This window comes from Cricetulus griseus, chromosome 3, assembly GCF_003668045.3.
Source record: "Cricetulus griseus strain 17A/GY chromosome 3, alternate assembly CriGri-PICRH-1.0, whole genome shotgun sequence".
Taxonomy (NCBI): Eukaryota; Metazoa; Chordata; class Mammalia; order Rodentia; family Cricetidae; genus Cricetulus; species Cricetulus griseus.
Genome location: NC_048596.1, coordinates 14,254,826 through 14,274,730, shown reverse-complemented (window position 1 = coordinate 14,274,730; position 19,905 = coordinate 14,254,826). Strand labels below are relative to the sequence as shown.

Sequence of the window (19,905 nt, the reverse complement as noted above, 5' to 3'; positions counted from 1 at the left end):
CTTTCATATACATAAGCTAGAGTTACCCTCAACCTTGGCCAGAGGCATGCTTCTCTCTGTGGTGGTCAGCAGTTAGTGCAGACTCATAACTGGTTTCAACCATTTTAATGCCAAGAATAATTGATTATTGTCTGCCCTAAATGGAACATCCATGTAACGATAACTCTTTCCGCCAGCCGCCTGAATTCCACCGCCACGTTAGGGCCCCCAAATAACACACAGAGATTAAGATTAGTTACAATGCTGCTGGCCAATGACTAGGATTTCTTATTTGTTAGCTCTGTCTTAAGTATCAACTATAACCATCAATCTATATATTTTATAAAGACTTATCAAGGATGCCAGCAGCGTGCATCCTCTCTTCCCTGGGATCACATGGCGACTTCCCTAACTACATTTCCCAGAATCCTCCTTGACTCCTAGTCCCACCTGTCTTGCTTCCCTATTGGCCAACAGTGCTTTATTCATCAACCAATAAGAGAGACATATACACAGAAGGACATCCCCCATCACATCCATATCATTCCTTCCCACCCCCCACTCAGGTAATCATGGAAGAGGGGTGGAGAGAATCTTAAGAGCCAAAGGGTGGGGAGGGGTGCTGGGAAATGCTGTTTTCTGGACAAGGCTGCTGCACTGATGAACTTACAGTAACTACAGTTACCTGTACAAGATCGATCAACAGTACAGCACTAATTAGATCCAGCAGATTACATGTTTGCACTCTCTCTCTCTCTCTCTCTCTCTCTCTCTCTCTCTCTCACACACACACACACACACACACACACACACACACAAAGGGAGCAGACATGAAGGGAGGAATAGGAGTACTGGGGGAGCCTGCAGGAAGTAGAAAGGGTGAGTTGGGGGTGGATATGATCAAAATATAGCATTTATATGTACATAAGTGTCAAAGATGAAAAAAGATAATTCTATTTTTTATTTTTAAACTATAGCTGGGGCTGGCTAGCGAGTAAGACTCTCACAAAAGGAGAGAGGCAGACTTTAAGCCTTAGTACCCGTGGACAGGCTTGGAGCACACACCTATAATCCTAGCAGTCTGGAGGCAGAGGCAGGGGACCAGAAGTTCAAGGCCATCCTCAGTTACACAGGCCAGCCTGGATATAAGATACCCTGTGACAAAGTGAAACGTTTAAAAAAAGGAGTGGGGTGGGGAGGTGGTGCCCACCAGCTGATGGGGAGGGTTCAAGTCCTGCTGGAGGGACAACAGACAGATCAAATTCACAGAGTAAGTCCACAAATGTAACCTTTCAACGCTGTGGGGCAAAAACAAATTATGTAATAGGTGAGGACAATTAGGATAAAACAAATAAATGAGATCTGGTCTCTTACCATACTGTAAGATGAGGGAGAAAAGAAAGCCAGGCACGGTGGCTCATAGCTACAATCTTACCACCGGGGAGGCTGAGGCTTACCAGGGAGTACAGGCCAACCAGGACTACATGCAAGACTTTGTGTTTAAAAAACAAAACAAAACAAAATAAACAAACAAACAAAACCAGTCATATTTATGTACTCTTGGGGGTTGGAAAAAACCATTCTAACCAGGGCTACAAATACAGATGAAAGCATATGACTGGCTAAAACACCAACCATTGTTATGGTGAAACCAAACCAAACCAAACCAAACCAAACCGAAAGCTCATAAACAAAGGCTAAAGGCAAATGAGAGGGCTGACTTAGTTTTTGGTGATTCGTTGACTTTTTAAAACAACTTCTCTCTCTTCCTCCACACGGTGTTGAGCCTTTACCCAAATCCACAGGGAACTTGCTTCCGGGCCCAGCACTAACTGGTCAGTGCTTCCAACTCTGGGTTGCAATGTCCCCATCTGCTCCCTGGGACCCAGCTGGCTCTTTAGCTCTTACAGGCCAGATGTCTGACAACCCCCTACTGCCCTTCCTGATGTGACCTTGATCTTGGGAGTGTGTTAGGTAAGAGAAAAGGAACACAGAAGTTCAGACAGGAGGTGACGTCTCGAATTCATGTACATACAGGTCGCGCCCAACTGACTTGTTGCTTAGCGGGCAGACATTACTGAGGATGGCTTCTGGGTGTGATGGGTACAAACAGAAGCAGAGTCTGTTAAGAATGGAGAAGAACAGTGGGTGAGCGTGTACACTCACCTTTCTATGGTGGTAGCCAAGGCTCAGAAGGCAAGGCAGATAGCAGAGGGGCCTGAGGGAAGGGTGTGACACCAGGCCCAGAGCCTGGGGTTCCTGAAGCCCAGAAAAAGCTGGAGACACCTTGCTGGTATCTTGTTATGCGAAAGGAATAGGGACAGGGGCTGTGGGGAGACAGTCAGGCCTGCAACAAGGCCTGGGGTGTCCCATTTCACAGCCCTTTGTGTTCCATGTCCCAGGCTTTGTGTTACAGAATACAGCAGGCAGAAGCAACGCACAGCAACTTCCTCACAGCTGTTTCCCAGCTCTGACTCCAGAGACGCAGGCTGCAGAGGGAATGTGTGGGAGTGTGTGTGTGTGTGTGTGTGTGTGTGTGTGTGTGTGTGTGTGTGTCTGGGGGAGGAAAGAAAGACAGGAAATGAGGATCAACACACAGCTTGGAATGTTGGGAAATAGCATGTTTAAGGTGGTATCTGGCAGCCTTCTTAAGGTAGAATGGGATCACTAGAGTCTTTCTCAATTCAAGTCCTCACTGGCTAGAAAGATCCAAGCTATAAGGACAGTAGCTGACTAGAAGTAGACCAGAGTGATGCTATTTGTTATCTTAAAAAACAAAACAAAACACAACAAACAAACAGACAGACAGACAAACAGAAAATCCAAAATAAAAAAATGCAGCTATGGGGATCACTTCTAGGCAAATGCACGTAGGCCACCAGCCAGCTGGGCTACGTTAGCCTTTTCATGTCCGGCTGTGGTTGATGGTTTTGCAGTTGGTTCCAGTTTCCACTGCTTAGAGAACATAAAAATCCAGGGGTGGTTGCTTTGGATAACTCACGACTAAATACACAGTCCCACAACACCTAACAAGATAGAAAGGTACATCTCAGTCCTCCAGATTGACAGGCACCAGGACAAAGGCGGCGGGGGGGGGGGGCGGGGGACGGGGGGGGGGATGACAGTAATGTCCCATCAGCTCACGCTAAGGCTCAGTTACCTGCATCCTCCCTGCAGCAAAGACACAGCTTTAAGACCAGCAAGCTGCTCTGTGTTCTGAGCCACACTGATGGATGTCACAGCAGTGGCCTTTTCAAGAGGACCACAGTAAGTCTGGGGGTGGGTGGGGAACTGAGGCAGCTGTCCCTGCAGCTCACATAGGGGACTGTTAAGCTGAACAAATTCGCCACAGATGAACTGCTCCAAAGGAACTTTCCAGACACAAATGCCTTGAGGCAGGTCTACTGCTGGTGACAGAATGAGATCTACAGAGTTAAGCTTATTCCACTCCTCACACACACCCAAATGAACCTCTTATTAGGCTCTGAGAGAGTGAGAGAAGGCAGAGCTCCAGCCCTGCAGAGTGCAAGGGGCTACACCCACCAGGAACATGGACACAGAAGGCCTATGCCTGGGGCCTTGAGTGTTGAGCAGAGGCAGCATTCTGGGGCTTAGCAGGGCCTCTGGAGGCTGAAGAGCAGGTTAGGCAGCCAAGGTGGACACAGAAAACAAGACCCAGATGTGACCTCTTGGCAGGTGCACGGTGAGGGACTGCACCTCTGCCTGTGAGCTGAGCTGACCCCTAAGCGCCCCTGGCCGGGGCTCGGCCTGTGTGTTCAGGAGACAATCAGTGGGCTGAGCAGAGCTGGCACACAGCTGTCTTTAGGATGCTCCTACCACCCGCTACTTTGCTCTGAGCTCTATTGCCCGGGAGCCAGGCTCCTACCTGATGTACCACCAGCCTTCCAAGTTCTTCCGAATCACCTCCACGGTGACACCCTTCTCAAAGCCAATCTCGTCCTTGCTTTGGCTAGTGTAGGGCTGCACGGTGACATACTTCTCTTCTGCGAGTAGGCCGGGGAGTAAGAAAGCACGGTTATTTGAGGCTATGGTGCAGATGGATCCTGTCTCCCATCCCCCTCCATCCCGGCCTAGTCTTGTTCAGCCACTTGCTAACATGTCCTGGGCCAGCACTGGCTTTTCCAGAGAGGAGGAAGGAGCAGGACTCAGAGAGCAGAGGAAGAATCACTGGGTTAGGGGGTCACTGCTGTTCCTAGGATAAGCCAAAGCCAGGCAGGATTCCAGGTGCCCAGAACAGCCTTGGGCAGCAGGAGAGCAGGTCCGTTAGCCAGGGTGTTGGGGCCCAGAGTTTGGAGGAATCTGCTTTTCCTAGAGTCTAAGTCAATAAATTGAGGCCAATGCGAGGCGTTTCCCAAGGGCCTTGGGAATCCTAGCACACCCCACCTCACTCAGAACATGCCATGTCCCATCTATACTCATACCCAAGATTAAGTCTCTTAATTTCTCCCTCAGATGTTTTCAGGGGTGCCTTTACTGAGCAACTCAGCCCCTCTAACAGCAGACTACGGCATCTACCCTAGAGTGTTCCATGGAGCCAGCTCTACAGGAGTGGCTGCCGGTAAGGTGAAGGTTCTGCGGCTGTGGAGCTGCCAAGCCCTCGAGGGTAGGGAAGAGCTGAAGGGCCCTCCCACCAGCCCCTCCGGGAGAGCTCCCTGCTCTACTTTCCCTGTGTGCCTTCAGGGTTGCCTCTAACTTTTCCCACAGCACTGAAATCCTGGAAAGAGCTTGGTGGGAAGGCTGAGCAGTAGGCATCTCTCTCCCTGGGCATCCCTAAGGACCATTGCTCAGGCTTCCACGCTTGCCGAGGTCCACGCCTGTCCTCGTGAAACCCTCTGGTGGACCCGAGACTGACTGGCTGAGGCCACCTGCCGCCGCTTCTAAGACTGTCTCTAGGATGGCATGGAGCCCAGGGAGGAACATGCTGCACCCTCCCCAATTGGAAGAAGTGGTTTTCTGGAGGTGCCCTTAGGAGGATCGCCCTGAGCCCTTCTAGAGGTCGTCATGGTTCCCAGCACACAGTAGTAGAGGCTGTTGCAACAGAGGCTGAGACTCAGTGAGGAGGGAAGCAGGGATGAACAGGCACTGAGTGGGAAACGTGTGCGGGAATTCAAAATAGCAGGATCCATCCTGCTGCTCCTGGCTCCCAGCTGTGGTACCCACCCCCTGGACTCCTTCACCAGGCCTTGTTGGGCAGCCTGCCTCAACCTCTGGGTGTTTCAGAGAGAGCTGCCACACCAATGCCCTGCTGTGGGAGGGCCCCTGCTCATTCTCCCCTGGATTATCAGGGTGCTGTCTGCAGCCCTGTGCTGGGCCAACAGTATTTCCCTCTGGTAGAGGCCACTGTCCTGCCAGATTGCGGGATGGAACTGATGGACCACAGGCCATACTTGAAAGGCCTCTTAAAAGCAAAAGGTGGGTGATAGCCTCCGGAGGCCGCACAGCTCTTCATTGGACGGCCCTTTACCACAGGCTTTTCTCAGCATCAGCTGAAGAGGGCTCTGCTCGGGGCCTGCAGATTCCATCCCAGCCCTGCCCAGGAGTGCTGCCAACACTGCCTGAGAACCTGCCCAGCCAGATTCTGACTAGGGCCTTGGAGAAGTTCCACAGGCTGGAGGCCAACCCTGCTCCATTTTCCAGTGGGGCACGGTAAACCCTGGCCTAGGCAGTGGCTAAGGGACAGCGCCAGGTCTGGGAATGCAGGGCCTGAGGTCCAGGAAGGCGAGGCCTGGGCTCCACATTTTGCCTTTGTTTAGCCAGGCTATTTTTAAAAGTCCGTGGTTCAAGCAGGAAGCTATCGGGAAAGTTTTCCTAGGCAAGGTTGCTTTTGAAGAGGAAAATGACAGTCCTTCTTAGGGGAAGATCAGAGGAACCCTGCCCTGGCCCATGGCTAAGAACAGGGCCTTGACCATGTGTCCAGCCTCTTGGATGCCAAGCCTGGCCACAGCAACCTTTTAAGTGTGTGTGGTGGGCGGAGTCCATGACCAGCCACGTGGGGCACAGGGCGAACAGTGGATATTGTTTCTGGCCAGTGAGCTGGCTGCATCCACAAAAGTCCCTGTGCTATGGGACACTGGGGATGTCATACTCTCCCAGTTAAGATATGACACAGTACTGGGTATGCACGGAGGCTTGCTCTGTCCTTTTCAGTGCAGGGTTCCAGAGAAGAGTTCAGGCCCTGGTTCCTGACAGGGCGGGGTAAAGGGAACACCTCTGTCCGCCTGTCTCTTTGGACAGGTGGCTTTTAGCTCTGTTTGGCCGAGGAGACAGAGATGTAATCCACCTCCTGCTGACACAGGTGACTTGGGTCTCAGGCCATTCATCTTACATGAGAGCTGAGGATAAGCAAAGACAGGTCCCCGCTTTGGACCTGGCCATAGACCCCATGGCCAACGTCTAGACAAGATTTTCAGACAGATGGAAAATGCTCTCTCTAGGTAGGGGGTCTGCAGTTGGTCTCTGGAAGAGATGCCCCTTTAAGAGACAGGCTTGAGGGAAGACTGAGGTGGCTGGGGGCTGGTCAGGGCTTCTGGGTTCTATGATCAGTGTGTGCAGGGACGAAGGCTCTCCTGCCCTGGTGAATAAAGGCTGGCCAGGAGGCCGGTGGGTGGGTAGGCTGGAGGAGGTGGACAGCCTGTCCCAGTATGGGAGGCAGGGGCTGGAAGCCCTGCAGTTTCCAAACCGCAGAAGCCTCCTCTTTCCAAACACTTTCCCCTCTGTCAGCAGTCTCTCTGCTCCCCTCCTGGCCCCTCCAACTCCTCCACTGGAGAGGCCTCTGATTCCAAAGGCCTGGCCAGCTGAGGGATGGGGAGTCGAGGCCCCAGGAAGCACTGACTTTTCTGATCTGGTTACTTGGTGACCCAGTGCTGGCTTTCCCTCCAGCTCCACTCCTTACAGTGCGGTGCCCACCGACCGGCTCTCTGCGAGCCCTCCTCGGCTGCCTGGTTTAACACAGTTCAAAGGACTAGGGCTGGGAAGTGTGTGATAATGACCACGGAGTTATGGCTCATCTTGGCTCATGTATAGGTGTCCACAGAATCGTGATTACTTGGGGATCTTCAGCTAGATGTATTTTATACCATGTCTTAATGGTATGAAGGGTGATGTTATATGTGTTATATGTGTTACTTGTGGGTATTGCTGCAGTGAGATGCTGATGTGACCGGGAGCCATTAGGTGTCTGCAACAGCCACTTGTGACTACATAAATTAGCTGCATGTATCAGGGCCTTTGTGTGGTGGCACTCCTGGACTCACTATGAGTGGCTGTGTATACGAGACTGTGGAGACACACCTGGGGTGGCAGTTGGATATGACACAGTACTAGTCACACTTGTAGCCTTCGGGCCCTTGTGTGTGCCTGTCTCTGGTCTCTGTTGCATCCGTGTGGTCATGCAGGCAAAGGCATGTCTGGGACTCGGTGAGTGACGGTATGCAGAGCAGGCCAAACCTTTGTCTCCCTTGTATGATCTGGGCCCACGTCCTATTTGTCTTTGCCACTAGAGCTGGAGGCTGTGTTCCACCCTAGTCTCTTGGTAGAGTTGTCCCCTCCCTCCTGGCTTTTGCTTTAAATGTGGTCTGTTGCTGCTTCTCCAACACAGGCTGCCTGCATCAGCCCCCAGGGTCCACGTGAAGCCCCGCCTTAGGACAAGTTGGGTTCTTTATGGCCAACTCTCTGAGTCAGCCTTTGGCTGTGGCCACCCTGAGGTCCATACGTTCTGTAGCCTGAATCCTGGGGATGGCATTGAAATACACTGTCATTTGGGAGAGACAACCTTTGAGGGTGAGGGTGTTGAGGCATGGGGTATCCCCGTTTCTCAGAGAGGCCTGTGTTCACTATACATCCATCTCAGCTTCCATGTGTACTGTCACCACAGTAAGTACATACTCTGCTCTTCTCTCTAGGGGACAGGAGAGACTGGCCACCCACCAGCATGAAGGTCTGCAGATGTTTAGGGGTATACCCAGAGGCTATCCCTCCGTTCTCTCACTCCTTCCATAAATCCCTGCCAGAGGCTAACCCTCCGTTCCCTCACTCCTCCCACAAATCCCAGAATGTTGGGAAGGTCCTGGGCCAAACAGCCCTGAACCAGCAGATGTCAGCTCCCTAGTCAGCCCAGGGCCTTCCTGGAGCCTTTACTGAGCTCCTCCTGAGACCCTACAGGCCACTGCCCCTGCTGCTGAGGGACTGGCCCCTCCGCACTGTTGGCTGGGGAATGCTTTGGCCCCATGATGGGTTTGGCTTTTGTGCCCTTCTAGGTTCAAACAGAGAAGCGCTGGAGGTTGGTCTAGCAGCTGGTGGGAGAGCTGTGGCTGAGGGGAAGGCAGTAATAAAGGACAGGAGAGGAAGTCCTGGCAGGAACAGAAAGCTGTGATCTCTTTCATATGCGGTACCCAGGACAGGGATGACCTTCCTTTGAGACACGGGGACCTTACTCATGCCTCTCTTCCCTTCCAAGGAACATATAAACTCATCATCCGTCCCACAGCCCCAGTGCCCAGGGCCCTAGCAAGCCAGAGCAACCCCTAGTGTGCCACTCCAGTCAATTCCCAAGCAAGGCCCTGTCCCCAGTCTGAGCTGTAGCGAATGAGACAAAAAGTCTGGCCAGATCTGGGTGAGTCAGGAGACCACAGGCAGAGAGCAGAGCAGGCGAAGGAGAGGGTGTTAGTGAGAGGCAGGCGCTGCGGGGGGGGGGGGGGGGTAGGCGCCTGCGGTCACCTCGGCTGTGCTGCCTGTTGACCATGCCGCCCAGGGTCCACCGGCGATCCAGGCGCCGCAGGTGGGCTTTGCGTCTCTTGGACACTGGCGTGAGAGATGGTGATGGTGCCCACGGCCCACACGAACCAAACCGGTGGAGAGAATGGAGATGGAGATGAGAGGGATGGTGGAGGGGAGGAGAGAGGAGTGTCCACACTGTCAGGTGCTGTCACCTGGACCGAACCAGATTGAACCAAGGGGCACACCCTAGCTGAGCGAAGAATGACCTGTCCGCTGTCCGTGTCAGCATGCGCATTCAACCAAGCCCCTCAACCTCTACCTCCAAATTTAGGGTGCTGCTCCATTAGAGATGGGAAGACCCTCAACAACAGCTCCCAGAGATGGAGGGATCACTGCTCCCTGAGTTCTGGACAGTGTTGCTATCCTGTCAGCTTGTCACTATGGCCAGACACTATGTGAGGAAGAAGGGTGCCCAGGGAAAACCGGGAGAGGGGAGGCTCTTCCTTGCTGGGTCAGAGCTCTCTGCACTCTGTGCTGACTTAGATCTCTGCTTTCTTATTGGGCCCCAATAGGTGGGGTCCATTAAGGGCGAAGACTTTGCCTTGCACCTGTGTGTTCCCAGGACCTTCCATATTACCAGGTACTGACCCAGGAAAGGTTTGCTGAATGAAACGCACATGGGCGGATGCTACAGGCAAGGCTCTCTTCCATTATGCTATCCTTTTGTGTTTCTGATGACAAGGCCCACAGCTCCCCCAGCCGCTCACTGCTCAAGTCCGCTTTGCCTGGATACCTTCTCCTGCCCCTCCACCACCTCACTGCAGACAGCAGTGAGCTTCCATGCACCCCCAGGCATGGGCCTAGCCCCCCATGTGACTCCTAAGGGAATTAACACCGGACCAGGGTCCCAGGGTGCCAGCTTGCCTCACCTCCTAGCACCAAAGGAAGCTGCCAGACTGCTTAGTTCTGGGGAGGGTCCACACACAACTGGGCCAAAATCCAGTAAATCCTGAGAATGTCTGCCTGCTCTGCGAGGAGAATGGCCCATGCAACCTCCTCCCTCTTCCTCTTATTTTTTAAGAGTTTTATTTTATTTTATTTATTTTATGTGTATGCACGTATGTCTACCAAGAGCAGAAGAGGGTATTGGATCCCCTGAAACTGTAGTTTGAGATGGTTGTGAGCTGCCCTGTGGGTCCTGGGAATTGAACCCAGATCCTCTAGAAAAGCAATCAGTGTTCTTAACCACGGAGGCTTCTCTCTAGGCCTGCAACCTACTACTTCTTACAGAGGCCTAAGCAACAGGCTGAGTGTGGTTCCAGCCCAGTCACACTCCCTGTTTTCCCACTGCCCTAGGAAGGCTCTGGAGATCTGGGAGGGAGATTATTAAAATGTGGCTAGAGGTGCTGGCACACGGTTCCTAGAGGCATGCAGAACAGAAGCATTCTTGGTGCACACATGCATATACACACGCCTGTGAACCCAGAAGTTACCCTGGCTGCCCCCTAATTCCTAATCCATCAGGGTTAAAAGTCTCCCACAACCTGTTTTATAACTTCAGCTGTCAATTCGACACAACTCAGAGTCATGAGCGAATCTCAATTAGGGGATTGCTTCTATCAGATTGGGCTGTAGCCATCATGGGATCATTTTCTTGATTGATGTAGGAGGGCCCAGCCCACCATGGGCAGTATCATCCCTAGGCTTGGTGGATGTGTGTGTGCCCTGGGCTGTTTAAGGAAGCTGACTGAGCAGATGCTAGGGTAAGCAGTGTTCCTCTGTGTTTCTGCTTCAAGCTCCTGCCTTGGCTTACCCTTGATGATGGGCTACAACATGGAAGTGAAATAAACCCTTTGCTCCCAGCTTGCTATGGGTCATGGTGTTTATCACACTCACAGAACAATCTGTTACCACCTGTTCCCTGATAAATACCCATGCTATTCTACCCAGGCCTGAGAAGCGCTTTTCTACCCCGTCTGGTTCTGTCTCAGGCCTCCACTGCTACCCAACACCTCTGCCCTGCTCCTCCTGCTGTAGCCCATCTGTCATACACTCTCCTGACAAGCCCAGAGTGGCCTTCTCACCTCCTAAGCAGATGCTTCAGACAGGCACAGTAGTGATTCTACCTGCACTCAAACCTGGTGAGGACAAGCATGTGACTAAACGTCTTTGCAAATAGAAATATGACATACATGTCATCTCTCAGGGTAGTTAACAAGGGTTTGCTCCTGGACTGAAACGTTTTATCTTTTTTTTTTTTTTTTTTTTTTTTAAACAGGGTCTTATGTAGCCCAGGCTAGTCTTGAACTCTTGAGAGGCCCAGCAGGCCTTGAAGAGTAGGACACTAGGTAGGTGGCAAGGTCTGGGGATTGCAGCCAGACTGGATGGAACCCAGCTCAGAGGTACAAAAGAACTAGAGTTAAATACAGGCTCAAGGGCTCAGGACGGGAACAGCTCTGTCTGAATGTCCCAGCTCTTCCCAAGGGGTCCTATGCTCTAGAGCCCTGCTACAAGGATGTTTGGTCAGAGTTCTTCCTCTAATCACAGGGCTGAAATAAGGCACTGACACAAGAAGGGTGGGGCCCCAACCACCAACAGAGTAACTAACATCGTGGGGAAGAATGAATAAGGCTCGGCCCTTTATGAACTGCTTATTTTGGCTTGGGCTTCAGGAGAAGGGGGACGGAGGAACAGGCCTGAGCTGTGGGTGGCAGGCAGGTCTACATCTCTCTGGCCTTCAGACACAGACATCTGGACCATTCCCACTGATGGACCATTAGGGAAAGAACTCCTGTTGCCGGCCACAGGAGACTTGGAAGGCATCAGGAGCAGAGAGTTGGGACATGGGAGGTTGGGACTTGCTGGGATACTTCCGGCTCAGAGGGCAGAGGCAGTCTCTGTGAAATGCATGGAGAAGACTCTTGCACGGGAGTGTGAGCGCCCCAGTCTCTGGGAAGTTGAGAGATAACTCACAGGCCAGCCTGGTCTGCACCACTGGGCAGCTGTCAGTGTCCAGAGAGGGGTGGGGGTGGAGAGGAAGGCACACAGCAGGAATTGTGTTCATGTGATTGCTTGGGGTCTTTGCCGCAGGAGCCTAGTGTGGAGCTGGGAGTAGAGGCAGGTCTCCGTGGAGTTCTTGAGAGAACCTCAGGAGTTTCTGGGGGAGAATTTTCCAGTAGTTTCCAGCCCTAAGCCTGTTCTCTGTCCCAAAGCTGACAAAGTCTGCAGTCCACAACCCAGGAGAATTTTCCCTGTTCTGAGCCCTACATGGGGGCTGACAAAGACAGGCCAGAGTGTGAGGTGACCATGTGGATTTGTCTCAGTGAGTGAATCCCAACGGAAGGGGAATTGGGTAAAATCCAACCCACTGTAGGAGTTCAGGTGGCTCAGGGAAAAGCGTTGGGGAGATGTCTCCAGGAGGGGCTGGCCCCCGGAAGACCCTTCCGTCCAGCTTTATAGCCTGCCCTCCTAAGAACATACAGGTCCTGACCTTCTCCAGCTTTATAGCCTGCCCTCCTAAGAACATACAGGTCCTCACCTTCTCCAGCTTTATTGCCTGCCCTCCTAAGAACATACAGGTCCTCACCTTCTCCAGCTTTATTGCCTGCCCTCCTAAGAACATACAGGTCCTCACCTTCTCCAGTCTTGGAGGTGTTGATGTCTGAGTCATCTCGTGTGCCATTCTGGGCCTCCAAGTAGGTGGCAGGGACCCAACCCTGCTCTTCAGATGTGCTCACAAACCACCAGCCTGCAAAGGGACAAGAGAGAACAGGCTGTGAAGGCCCGCAGCATGGAGGTGGCATGGTAGCGGGCAGGAGAGGGCAAGACGTGCCCAGCGGCAAGGCGCCGGGCCAGACAACCTGGGTACCTGGGGATGCCTGGAGTGACTATAGCAGAGAAGACAAATACTGGCCCTGAGAAGAGGGCCCGAGAGAGCTCCACCCATTGTCATGCACATTTGATGAAAACATTAAAAAGTGTAGTGCAAACAAAGGTAGCTCCCCTCCCCCCCCCCCCCCCCCCCGCCATGTAGAATGCACTGTTCAGGAAATGTGGAGTGGGTTCTGTCTGGGCACCAGCCACCTGGGATCTTTCTTTCCATCAGCCTCACTGGCATACCGGAAGTCAGGTGGCCTCTGGTTCTGAAAGGCATAACTGCCTCACAGAGACTGACAGCCAGCTGTCTTTTTCCCTACATGGGCCAACGGTGCTTCCACTTCAGCTGCTTACAGCTGCCCTCGAAGCGTGTTGACACTGCAATCACAGTGAGTGGGCCCTGTGTCCTCAGGTGACCTCTGACAATCAGGGCCCGTGACAAAGGCTCATTCATATCTTTTGTTCATTCAAGTTGTTTGTTCACCCACTTGTTCGTTCATTCAAAAATCAGTTGTGGAATAAAATATCTGAAACCCCCAATTGTGGGTCTCCTGCCCCCATCGCGTTTCCCTTCTCGCCTTTGTCCTCCACACGGCCTGAGAACCCAGGTCACTTCCTAGGTTTTAATTAGGCCCCCACCGTCCCTTACAACAAGCCTGGGTTTCCAAATAGTCTGTGACTACCTAGGCTGCTCCACAGTCCACTGCTTGGTGAGCTGCAAAGCCCGCTGAGGCCATGGCTGTTTGCCTCAAAGGTCTTAGTTGGGTCACTGACTATCTGGGGTTCTGAGGCCTCCTTTGCCACTGACGGGATTGGCCCAGTTCTTTAGATCAAATCCCATGGCCCAGGGTCCTTGCTGGCTGCCTGGCACAGGCCGCAGTGTTCATTTCCTGCAGGGGTGAACAAGAGGGCAGCAGGAGGCACCTTCCCAGTAGCACAGAGCAACTATACAGCCTCGACTAGAACCCGAGTACTAGGCCTGCCCTCTGAGCTGTGCTGTGATGACAAGACCAGGCCACACAGACAACTTCCAGGGGTACCTCTCACCTAAACCTTCTTGGAGGTCCAAAGGCCTCCTGCATCAGGCCATCCCTTGGGCCAGAAGAGGCATCTGGGTATGGTCTACAAGATGATGGGTCTCTGGGTTAAGGTGTTGTTAAGGGGGAGAGAGAGAAGAGAGAGGGAGAAAGGGAGAGAGCAAGAGGAACAGAGAGGGGGATGGGCGGGGCCCTTTAAAGGGGAACATAGTGAATAGGCACAGGTGGGGCTCTTAGTGGCTGCAACTGAGTGTGTATCCTGTCAGAACCCCAAGGACAGGCCAGTACAGATGCCTGAATACTAACATAAGGCAGAAGTGAGACTTGGCTTATGAGAGACTAGTTGAGGCCTCTGAGCAATTCTGGACAGGGAGGTGTTGGTACCCATTTGTGGGGACCAGGTGGTATATACAGACAGGCAGGCCAGAGGCTGGTAATGCTCCTCCGACACACACCAGGCACTCCCCGCCTCTGGGGCTGGAGGTGGCTGCCAGGGCACCAGACGACTAGTTGATGACTGGTTCCAGGTGACTCATATCCTGGGACTGGCAGGATGTGCTTTCAGCGTCACACGTCACGACTAGTGACGGGGAGACAGATGCTCACTTGGAGGTCAAGCTCAGGATGGAGGTGCTTCTTGACTGTGGGACCCCCTCATCCTCTGCTTTACCTTGGGTGTTCTGACATTTGGGTAGTGAGGCCGGTGCTTACACTGTCAGTGGGGTGGAGAAGACTGACAGGGTCAGCATTCAGGGATATGAAAGAGAGGTTTTTCACTGGCCCTCTCTGGAACCAGGAGGGCCCCTGAGCATCAAGAAGTGCCAGGCCATCTGCATTTTGATGTTCCAGCAGGTTTCTCAGTCTACTCTTTGGATGAGGTGGCTGGCAGGTGTCAAAGGGCCCTGGCTGCCTACTCATGGAGAGGAGCAGGGAGGTAGTCAGAGGGACAGCAACCTCACCAACTGCTCCTTGGCCTTAGGTTTGAAGTGGAAACCTTCCTCCCTCTGCTGGATTGCCAGGGGGTGGAGGGATGTTATGCAGGCTTGTATATCAATCCTGCTTACCAGGTAGACCCCCAAGAATGCAAGGCATAGTTAGCCACAGTACCCAAGTTGGGGTCACTTTCAAGAGGCTCTTGAAAACCAAAGCTCATACCTGTATTTGCAGCCCCAGGTTCTAATGCTGACAGCACAGAGGTGACACCCACATCTCATCCTCACAGACCCTTCTCCTGCTGACCTCCAAAGGCCCATTCATTGATGCTAAGTCAATGTGCAGCAGGCCACAGAGGTGTCTGCCAAGCCTGGCCCACAGGAACTTTCTTCTGGGAGTGGATTTCCCCAGGATGGATCTGGGCTGGGGCCAGGGCTTTTATTGTCATTGGACAAAACAAGATGTGCTTTGAGGAGACAGCTCAGAAGCAGGCATCTAGGTAAGGCTTTGTCAAGATCTTTTCATGACGGACATTTTCTTTCTATGCCCAAGTGTCCCTGCTGCCAATGCCATTGTCTGAAACAACTCCTCAAGGTCCCAGGAAGGCAGGTAGTTTGGTGGTCTCGAGGAGGCTGGGTTTCTATCTTCCAACCCTTCTAAGTCATCCTGGGCAGGAGCTACGGATGGATGCCCCTTCTCTAGGCTGAGGGCTTCTGGGGGATGCTGAGGGTGATATTTCATCTCAATGTGAGGCCTAGAACCCCGACTTTGCTAAGACGGGTTTTCTTATCAGCCCCATCCAATCAGTCTGTATCTGAACTTCCAGGAGGCAGCTCCCTAAGTCTACCAGATTCTTGTTCCTACCTTCTCCTTCCTGTGTGGAGCTTTCTCCTCGTCTCAAGGGGTTATAACCCAGGAGTCACACTGGGGCCGGGTGAGTTATGCATGTGTACCCATCTGTATGTGTGGGCACATACACACACGGGAACAGAGCTAGGTCTGCATCTGCACGCATTACACAATTACAGCCAAACACACAGTAGGAATGCTCATCTCCTGACACAGGCCACTTTATTCACTCTGCAGGACACTGAGAAATAATGCCACTGCCATTAAGCTTCCCACTTTAGAGAGGAGAAAGGACTTCAAACCTAGAGAGTTCAGGGAGATAGCCGAGTCTTTGCCACTCTAGAGGAAGTGCTCTTGGTTCAAGCATGAGGGTACCGGTGACTCCTTGACACACTGGGCCCCTGCATACTGGCACTGCTGTTACCCTGGCTTAGTTCTTCCAGCTGTGCAACCTTGGGCAAGCTACTAGATCTTTCTGATCTCAGTCTCCCTTCTGATATTAGATAGGGCCTATTCTCCAAGGAGGAGAATCAGAGAAGACACCAGGGGCTGGGTTGGGCTAGTCCCAGGATGGTGTTGACCACTAAGCATCCGCCTGTACCCTATGCATGGCTGGGGCAGTGTGCTTTCCACGCAAGCAGGATAGCCATTCCACTTAGAGGGCCCATGGGGGTAGGTGAGGGGCTCCCACGCTCTGCTGATGAATGGAGGATCTTGTTTCAGAGAGGCCTGAGAGAGCACCTTGTAGGTGTGTGATGTGCAAGAGAAGCCTGATCTGGGCAGAGCCCCCAGGCTGGGAGTCACCTACTGTAGCAAATTGCTTCTGCCACTCGGTTCCTCCTCCTTCCCCCCAGAATCGAAGGCCCATGGGCGCAGTTAATCATGGCCTCAAGAAGGGACCCCTTTATCTTGGTCCAAGTGCCAAAGCAGGTGGCGGGGTACCAGCACCAAGAGATGTGTCCAACAGGTTCAGTGAAGGGTGGGGATGAGGATGGCAAAGACCAGGTCCAGTCCCAGGAAGGAACCACTCAGGCTCTGAACCAGATGCCCCATCTCAGGTCACAGGTACTTTTTGGTGACCAGCTGTTAACTAAGAGTCTGTCTGGTTGGCCAGTTTCTGGGGATGAATTTTAATTGAGTCTTCCCAATGTTGGCATGTGGAGGTGGGGTTAGGCAGAGAAAAAGAGAGAAGAGACCAGAAGGAAAGAGAGAGGCTTGGGAGGAGGAGAGGGAGAGCAGCTGGGGCTGAGCCTGGTTGGGGGGGGGTAGCAGGAAGTGATGGGTACTCCCAGGCCACTGCTGTCCCCAGGGTGACCAGGCTACAATGGCCTCCTTAAGTAGGGAGGATAATGAGCTCATTAGGGCCGGAGTGAGGCCAGCTGTATACAATTAGGATGTTAATAAAGTCCTGTGAGGTCACTGCTCAGCCTAGAACAAAGCAGTGGTGGGGGTGGGGAGACCCTAGTCCGGTCTTCCCTTCTGAAATTCTCCCAATTCTCCCAGATGTTGACTTGTGTCCTCCTTGAGGCCCCCCTCCCACTTTCCCCACTCTTCTGGTTCTGCTCACCCTGGGACCGGGCCCAGTTTAGATCCTGGTTTCACCACTTCCTAACTGGGCCACTGGTCCTTTCTGAGCCTCACTGGACACCAGGGTAAAAATAACTATCTATGGGGGTGTTTCCCTCAATCAGGGACACGTGTTATCAATCACCTGGGATGGTCATTGAGTTCTTGGGATGCGCCAAGCACTGTTCCAGTGACAGGAACCGCCCCCCCCCCAAGAACACTCTTGGAGGTTCCCTTTTCCCATCACCCCCGGCAGGGCACACAGCTGTGAGGCCAGCCAGAGAGACCTGTCCTCCTTGCTCAGGCCCTGATGTCAGTCTCTTGGCCAAAACCCAGGATTTTGAGACAGTCTGCAACTCTGATTTGGGGATTTGAGAAACCTAGCAAAGTTTAGGTGAGCTCCAGGCCTTACTTTTATACCCAACACAGTGTCTCTACTCTTTCCATTGAGAGCTAACACCGCGCACCTCACACAGGCCTCCTAAGGCTCCCATACCCAGGTGACTACGGATATGGCGTGAAACCAGGTACTGGAGAAGTTGCAGACATTTTTGGTCTTGATTGGGGGCCAAATCAGAATCCTCAAGCAGCACCCCAACCTGCTACCAAAAATGCCCCCATTTTGCCCCAGCCTCCTCCTCTTTGGAAGTGTGATACGCCTAGGCACTTCTATCTTTTTTTCCTTGGAGAAGGTGGGAGAGTTAGGGTGCAATGGAGGGAGGTAGCGAGGAGGGAAGGACTGTCCAGGCACCCATCACCGCACTCGCCACCTGGCCACGGCTGGGCCTAGAGGCCCTGGCCCCAGCGCATTTCCTTCCTACTAGATATTATTATTGTATATACTATATTATTACAGCAGGGTCAGGGCTTCTCTCTAGAGGGACAGAGGGACAGGAAATGCAGCCCACGCATACATGCTGTGCCTTTAAGAACAGTGAAAGGCCAGCCTCCCTGGGCCAGGCCTCCCCTGGTCAGAAGGCCCTGTCACTGCATCCTCTTGCCAAGACACACTCCAGTTCTCAGCATGTGCCTTCCACCGTCCAAAGAAAACAGGAGAGGCTTTGGAGCCCGTGGAAGGCTCTCAGTCCCTCCTGTGTCCACCCACACAGCCGCTGCCCTTCTGACCCACTCACCTAGTCCTGTCCTTGGCACTCACCTCATTTTGTTGTCTAAGGCCCATTCCCTTCCCCCATAAGGGCCCAGAACCTTCCCAGGGTGCCTGGATTCCAAGACCATGAGTACAGACTGCCTACATCACCATTTGGAAGGCTCCCTGGAGCCCATGGCAAGGAGACAGGAGCTGGGCTGCTGCCACCTCTCCCGTCCTGGGCTGCCCACCTCACTAGATGAACCCAGAGTGAGGCTGGGGGTCGGTCAAGCAGGGGCTCTGGTGGAGCTGGGCAAGTCAGTGTTATGGGTGAGGTACTGAGGCAGTGGTTCATCTATCAAGTATGACAGGAGAGCAGGGAGAGATGGGCTTAATCAAAGGCTCTCGAACTATACCCTGTCTGGGATCAAATCCCACCCCTGCTACTTCCTAAATAATGAAATATAGCAATTTCCTCATCTGAACAGTAGCCCTAGGTAGCATAGTGTGTCCATAAGGATTAGATGCACCTAAGTATGCTAATAATAATAATAATAATATCTAATTACACATTAGATAAAAGGATTCAAAATAACACCTGATTTCTAACAATTTGTCAAGAGCTAGTCTCCCATTTTTTAGGTGCAAACCACAGAGAAGGATGAAGACCTCAGGGCTGGGCAGAGGATTTTAAGTGACGTGTGTGTGTGTGTGTGTGTGTGTGTGTGTGTGTGTGTGTGTGTGTGTGTGCGCGCGCGCGCGCGCGTATGCATGCATGTGTATGTGCATGCATGTGTGCCTGAGTATTGGTGACACTGTCATTTGGCTTTGATCGGGGAAGGTCTCCATCGAAAGCATGTTGCTGTGATAAACTGGGCATGGCGATGCTCGCCTGTAACCCTAGCACTAGCGGGCAGAGGCAGGAGAACCAGAAGTTCAAGGTCATCCTTTGCTGCATAATGAGTTTGAAGCCAGCCTGGGCTACATGAGACCCCCGGGGAGGAAGAAAGGAAGGAAAAGAGGAAGAGAGGGAGGGAAAAGAAAAAAAATATGTAGATCTGGCAAGATTTAGGGCCAGGCAGAGGTGGAGGTGGGCATCGGAGAGTAAGAGATGGCACTGGACTTGGGTAGAAGCCGCAGGGCAGCAGGGTACCAGAGGCCCAGTCACCCATACCCTGCATGTGTCTGTGGCTGATGCAAAAAACCAGAGATACCCAGATACCCAGGGATCAGATCTGGAGCGAAGGGAGAATTCACACAGGAGACTTGAGCTGACCAGCAGATAAGGCCTTTCAGGAGTGGAAGAGACAGTCTGAGGGGGCAGGGGGGGCAGTCTGTGGGAGCATGAGCAAGGGCAGAGTGGAGGAGGCAGGGCTCGTGCTGGTGACACTCGGGATGAGGGGAGGAGAGAAGGGAGACAGACAGGCAGACAGACACCGTTTCCTGTCCACCTCTGCATCTCCCAAACAGGAGGTGGCTCAGAAAGGTCTATGATCCAGTGGGGTCAAGTTTAATAAAATGGTAAAGGGTATGGACTGTAGGACAAAGTGGTTGTGGGAGGGAGACATTTGAAGATGATGGAGGAGAAACTACAAAAAGATAGGTACAGGCTGCTTAGACTCAAGGCTCGATGTTATATTCCCAGCCACAGAACTCTTAAAAAAATGATGAGGGTACCAAAAAGGACAAGTTTCCTACCATTCCTGACAAGGAGAGAAGTCTCTGTCTTTCTGGGCAGAGGACAGGGACCTATGGCCCTTCTGTCCACTCCCAGGAGTGGGTGCTGGACTGACATGCTCCCTGGCTAGTGGGGGACAGGTGGACCCAGGGAGGGGAGCAGCA

At 52.7% G+C, this 19,905-nt stretch overlaps 1 protein-coding gene across 10 annotated transcripts in view; it reads right to left on the bottom strand.

The window, feature by feature from the left end:
- Positions 1-19,905, bottom strand: part of Sh3pxd2a (SH3 and PX domains 2A) — a 205,923-nt gene that overhangs the window by 14,516 nt on the left and 171,502 nt on the right. For 8 of the 10 annotated variants that reach the window (XM_027407073.2, XM_027407079.2, XM_027407071.2 and 5 more), the window contains 3 exons: positions 12,350-12,463; positions 8,716-8,799; positions 3,866-3,983 (listed from right to left, as the gene is read on the bottom strand). In XM_027407073.2, coding sequence (XP_027262874.1) covers positions 3,866-3,983; positions 8,716-8,799; positions 12,350-12,463 — 316 coding nt within the window. The remainder of the gene's footprint in view (positions 1-3,865; positions 3,984-8,715; positions 8,800-12,349; positions 12,464-19,905) is intronic. The other 2 variants (XM_027407080.2, XM_027407072.2) reach the window with 1 other exon arrangement.